Source organism: Nicotiana tomentosiformis, chromosome 3, assembly GCF_000390325.3.
Source record: "Nicotiana tomentosiformis chromosome 3, ASM39032v3, whole genome shotgun sequence".
NCBI lineage: Eukaryota > Viridiplantae > Streptophyta > Magnoliopsida > Solanales > Solanaceae > Nicotiana > Nicotiana tomentosiformis.
Genome location: NC_090814.1, coordinates 33,884,824 through 33,890,724, shown reverse-complemented (window position 1 = coordinate 33,890,724; position 5,901 = coordinate 33,884,824). Strand labels below are relative to the sequence as shown.

At 45.6% G+C, this 5,901-nt stretch overlaps 1 protein-coding gene across 1 annotated transcript; it reads left to right on the top strand.

Moving 5' to 3' along the window:
- The first annotated feature begins 3,380 nt into the window (after window positions 1-3,380).
- Window positions 3,381-3,809, top strand: LOC138907595 (uncharacterized). Its single transcript, XM_070198197.1, has one exon. It carries the CDS (start codon window positions 3,381-3,383, stop codon window positions 3,807-3,809), a length of 429 nt encoding a protein of 142 aa, XP_070054298.1.
- Window positions 3,810-5,901: the final 2,092 nt, after the last annotated feature.

The window sequence follows — 5,901 nt, the reverse complement described above, 5'->3', positions numbered from 1 at the left end:
ATTTAGGAATAATACCCTTCTTTAATATTCTGGATCGTGTGATGAAACGGGTTATGAAATTGTTCCTCTTCTAACTCGTGCATTCCTTTAAGTTTCTGTACATGGCACCTAAAAAGAGAGCAAGAGCTGGCCAAGGAGCCAATGCCACCTCAGGAGTGGCAGTTGAACCTTTATTTGGTGATACGGGTGAATACCCGAGGGGTGAGGATAATCCCCCGATTGCTACCCTGTCTGATTCCACTACGCCTGACCAGGCCACACCAGTTCCTGCACCTACTAAGGGTGCATCAGTTCCTCTAACTGATATTCTGGTTCCACCTCCAGCCCCAGCTTCCGATTCTAGTATTTTCGACGGGGATCTTAGGGGAGCAATCCAGATGCTGACACAGATAGTGGCTTCTCAGGCCCAGAGATCAAATGTTGCACCTACTTCTTCTAGCCAACAAGGGGATTCTAGAGGTTCCAGGGTGAACAGGTTTCTTCAGTTGGATCCTCTGGTGTTCATGGATGCTAATCCCTAGAAGGACCCACAGGACTTCATTGATGAGATGCATAAGACTCTCCGAGTTATGTGCGCTACTGAGACGGAGGGAGTGGAGTTGGTTGCCTATCGCCTGAAAGGGGTGGCCTATTCTTGATTTGAGCTGTGGGAGGACTCTCGGGAGGAGGGGAGCCCTCCATCGAGGTGGAGTAAGTTTACTAAAGCTTTCATGGACTATTTCTTACCTGGCGAGACTAGGGCAGCCCGTGCCGCAGAGTTTGAGAACCTTAAACAAGGTAGTAAGAGTGTGTGGGAGTATCACATGGAGTTCGTGCGTCTGTCTAAATATGTCATTCTCATGTTGCCTACTATGGAGGCTAGAATGCACTGGTTTGTGCAGGGCATTAGCCCGTTGGTTATCAATGAGGCCACTACAGCTGCCTTGAATTCTGATATGAACTATGGGAAGATGGTACCATTTGCTCAAGCTACAAAGAACCATAAGTTGAAGAACAGAATAGAGAGAGAGGGTAACAGCAAGGCCCGGACCGCGGGCAACTTTGGGGAATCATTTGGCGGGGGAAGATCAAATTTTAAGGGAGGGTCATCAGGGCCATCCCAGTCGTTTGCACAGTCTCCAGCCAGTGCACTGCCAGCAGGGCCTAGTCAGCAGCAGGGGAGTCGTTTCAGGCCCAATCAGGGCAACAGGGGACCCCACCAGCTGGGCCGATTAGGAGGGAGATTCCAGCAGCAGCAGAGGCCCCCATGTCCCAGGTGTGGGAAGTTGCACTTGGGGATCTGCTACATGGACCTACCTATATGTTACGGGTGTGAATTGAGGGGTCATATTTAGAGGGAGTGTCGTTCATCCTCCCAGGGTGCGGGCAGGGGCACAGCACAGCCATCCAGTTCTGCAACTGCTACATCTTCAGCACCCCCTCAAGCTCGAGTCACTCCAGCACCCGCAGGGCATGGTGCATCTAGGGCTGGTGTGCAGAGTTCAAGAGGACCCAACCGTTTCTATGCTATGAGTGGTCTCCAGAGTGCAGAGGCTTATCCAGATGTTGTCCCATGTATATTGACTGTCCAATCTCATGATTTATATGCTCTTATTGATCCCGGTTCCACCTTGTCCTATGTTACCCCTTATGTTGCTATGGAATTTGGGATAGAACCGGAACAACTTCCTGAGTCGTTCTCTGTATCCACTCCGGTTGGCGAGTCTATTATGTCCACACGGGTTTATAGGGGTTGTGTTGTCACAGTACGTGGTCGGGACACCGTGGCCGATCTCATTAAATTGGGGATGGTCGATTTTGATATAATTATGGGAATGGATTGGCTTTATTCATGCTTTGCCAAGCTCGATTGCCAAACTAGAACTGTGAGGTTTTAATTTCCAAATGAGCCAGTTGTTGAATGGAAGAGGGATAATGTGATGCCAAAAGATAAGTTTATTTCTTACCTTAAGGCCACAAAGATGATTAACAAAGGGTGTATCTATTATTTGGTCCGGGTTACGGATACCGATGCTGAGGCACCTACACTCGAGTCTGTGCCAGTGATCAATGAATTTTTGAAGGTCTTTCCTGATGAGCTCCCTGGGATTCTGCCAGACAGGGAGATTGATATTGGGATTGATGTGATGCTAGGCACACAGCCTATATCTGTTCCTCCCTACAGGATGGCACCAGCAGAATTAAAGGAGCTAAAGGAACAATTGAAGGATTTGTTAGAGAAGGGTTTCATCCAACAGAGTGTGTCACTATGAGGCGCACCGGTTCTCTTTGTGAGGAAGAAAGATGGATCACTGAGGATGTGTATTGACTACCGGCAGCTCAACAAAGTCACAATCAAAAACAAATACCCATTAGCAAGAATAGATGATTTGTTTGATCAGTTACAGGATGCTAAGTACTTCTCCAAAATTTATCTATGGTCTGTGTACCACCAATTGAAGATCAGGGAGCAGGATATTCCGAAAATAGCTTTCAGGACCCGGTATGGGCACTTTGAATTTTTGGTAATGTCTTTTGGGCTAACAAATGCCGCGACAGCTTTCATGGATCTTATGAATCGATTTTTCAAGCCTTTTCGTGATTCCTTTGCGATAGTATTCATTGACGATATTCTTGTGTATTCACGAGGTCGAGAGGACCATGCCGATCATCTCAGGGCAGTTTTGCAGACTCTTCATCAACACCAACTGTACGCGAAATTTTCAAAATGTGAATTTTGGCTCGAATCTGTCACATTATTGGGTCATGTTGTCTCCAGAGAAAGAATTAAGGTTGATCCTTAAAATATTGTAGCAGTGAAGAATTGGCCTAGACCTACAACGCCAACCGAGATCCGCAGTTTCTTGGGCTTAGCAGGGTATTACAGAAAGTTTGTGGAGGGGTTTTTAACTCTTGCCTCCCCGTTGACTAAATTGACGCAGAAGGCAATTAAGTTCCAATGGTACGATGCTTGTGAAAGGAGCTTCCAGGAGTTGAAATCAAGATTGACTACGGCACCGGTGTTGACCTTGCTAGAGGGTACAAATGGGTTTGTGGTATATTGCGATGCTTCAAGGATCGGGCTTGGGTGTGTGTTAATGAGACATGGCAAGGTTATAGCTTATGCTTCTAGGCAACTCAAGAATCATGAGAAGAACTATCCAACACATGACTTAGAACTTGCGGCGGTGGTTTTTGCATTAAAGATTTGGCATCATTATTTGTATGGGGTCCATGTGGATGTATTCACGGACCACAAGAATCTTTAATATATTTTCAAGCAAAAGGAGTTGAATCTGAGGCAAAGAAGATGGCTTGAGTTACTCAAGGATTACGACATCGATATCCTATATCACCTGGGGAAAGCCAATGTGGTGGTGGATGCTCATAGCCGGAAGTCTATGGGTAGTTTGGCTCACTTGGAGGCATGTCAGAGGCCGTTGGCCAGGGAGGTTCACCAGTTAGCTAGTTTGGGAGTTCGTCTTGCGGAATCTAGTGAAGGAGGGTTAATTGTGCAAAATAGGGCTGAACCGTTGCTTGTTGTGAAAGTCAAAGAGAAGCAATACGACGATCCATTGTTGGTACAATTGAAGGAGGGGATTCACAAACATAAAACTATGGATTTTACCCTTGGCACGGATGATGGTACACTAAGGTACCAAGGGCGGCTATGTGTTCCAAATGTAGATGGTCTCCGGGAAATAATCATGACCGAGACTCACACTTCCAGGTATTCCGTGCACCTGGGCTCTACAAAGATGTATCATGATCTCAAGGAAGTCTATTGGTGTAATGACATGAAAAGCAATGTGGCAGACTCTGTGGTATGATGTCCAAATTGTCAGCAAGTGAAGGCCGAACACCAACGGCCTGGTGGGTTGGCACAGAACATAGAAATTCCAATATGAAAGTGGGAAATGATTAATATGGATTTTGTGGTAGGATTACCACGTACTCCGTGCAAGTTTGACTCAATTTGGGTGATTGTGGATCGACTCACGAAATCAACACACTTCTTGCCAGTTAAATCTACCGACACAGCGGAACAGTATGCTCAGTTATATATCAAGGAAATAGTCAGGCTGCATGGCACTCCAGTTTCTATCATCTCCCATCGAGGAGCTCAGTTCACGACAAAATTTTGGAAGAAATTTAAGCAAGGTTTGGGTACTCAGGTGAACCTTAGTACAACCTTCCATCCACAGACCGACGGGCATGCGGAGCGGACTATTCAGACACATGAGGACATGTTGCGTGCTTGTGTTCTTGACTTCAAGGGTAGCTGGGATGATCATTTTTCACTCATAGAGTTTGCTTATAACAACAACTTTCATGCTAGTATTCAAATGGCACCATTTTAGGCATTATATGGTAGGAGATGTAGATCTCCCATTGGGTGGTTCGAAATTGGGGAAGCTGAGTTGATAGGGCCAGACCTCGTGCATCAGGCTATGGAGAAGGTTAAGATCATTAAGGAGCGGTTAAAAACTGCTAAGAGTCATCAAAAATCCTATTCGAACGTTCGTCGCAGAGACTTAGAGTTCAAAGAAGATGATTGGGTATTCTTGAAGGTTTCCTCCATGAAGGGTATAATGTGGTTTGGAAGGAAAGAGAAATTGAGTCTGAGGTATGTCGGGCCGTACAAAATCATTCAGAGGTTTGGTCAGGTGGCATACAAGCTTGAGCTACCACCCGAGATGTCATTAGTGCACTCGGTATTCCATGTGTTTATATTGAAGAAGGTAGTTGGAGATCCGTCAGCTATTGTGCCAGTTGAGACCATGGAAGTTAATGAAGAACTGTCATATGAAGAAATTCCAGTTTCTATTATTGATCGGCAAGTCCGAAAGTTGAGAAATAAAGAGATTGCATCCGTGAAAGTACTATGGCGAAACTAACAGGTTGAAGAGGCTACTTGGGAAGCCGAGGAAGAAATGAAGAATAAGTATTCTTATTTGTTCGAATAGCCATGTATTTATAAAGTTGTGTTCTATGAAAACTCTAAGGGTTACCTTCTACGGATTATGTATCTTTTGTACAGTTGATGTTAAGGGTGCTCTGTTTCTGGTAATATATTGCTCATGAGGTCACAATAGCTGTTGTTAATGTGTTATATTGTGTCATTGGATTATATATATGTTTTGAGGATGTGTTTCTGGGGCTCTCTGACAAGTGGATAGGCCCAGTTACAGGGGCAACTCTCGCAAAAGTTTTGGAAATTTAGGGAGTTAGTCAAATTTGGGCTGCTGGTGTATGGTATGAAAACTGAGTTGCATAAGGTGCTAATAGTGAACCTTGACCCCCATTCGAGGACGAATGATCTTAAGTGGGGGAGGATGTAAGGCCCCATGAAAGTTTTCCTAACAATCGGGGTTTCGTGATGCCGGGGTAGGCGTAGAGGTTAATAATAGTAGAAAATCTTCGCGGCCAGCTTGCGGGCCGCGGTACGGACTTTTTGGGTTGAACAGTGTGCTGGGGAGTTGAAGGAAAATATTAGGCAGAAATAGGCATTTCTGCGGCCCATTATGCGGCCGCATAATCAGTCTGCGGGCCGCATAATGGCCGCAGAGTGGAGTAGCTACTTGGGGCATTTTTTATGTCAATTTCATGGCCAATAATGTGACCGGATAACCATTTCATGGGCCGCACTTTGATCGCATAATCATCATTAGGAATTTTGCGGAGAGAGGTTCTGCAGTGCATTATGCGACTGCAGAACAGGTCTGCCGGCCGCATAACTACCGCAGACCCAGACAGATTTTTCCAGTGTTTGGCACCAAATTATGCGGCCGATATGCGGACTGCATATCCATTCTGCGGTCGCATATGCGACCGCATACCCTGCTCCGGAGCTTTATTTTTTGGGTTTTTAAACCCGACCCTATTTCGTTAAAACATATGCCATAGTCCATTTTTGAGCAT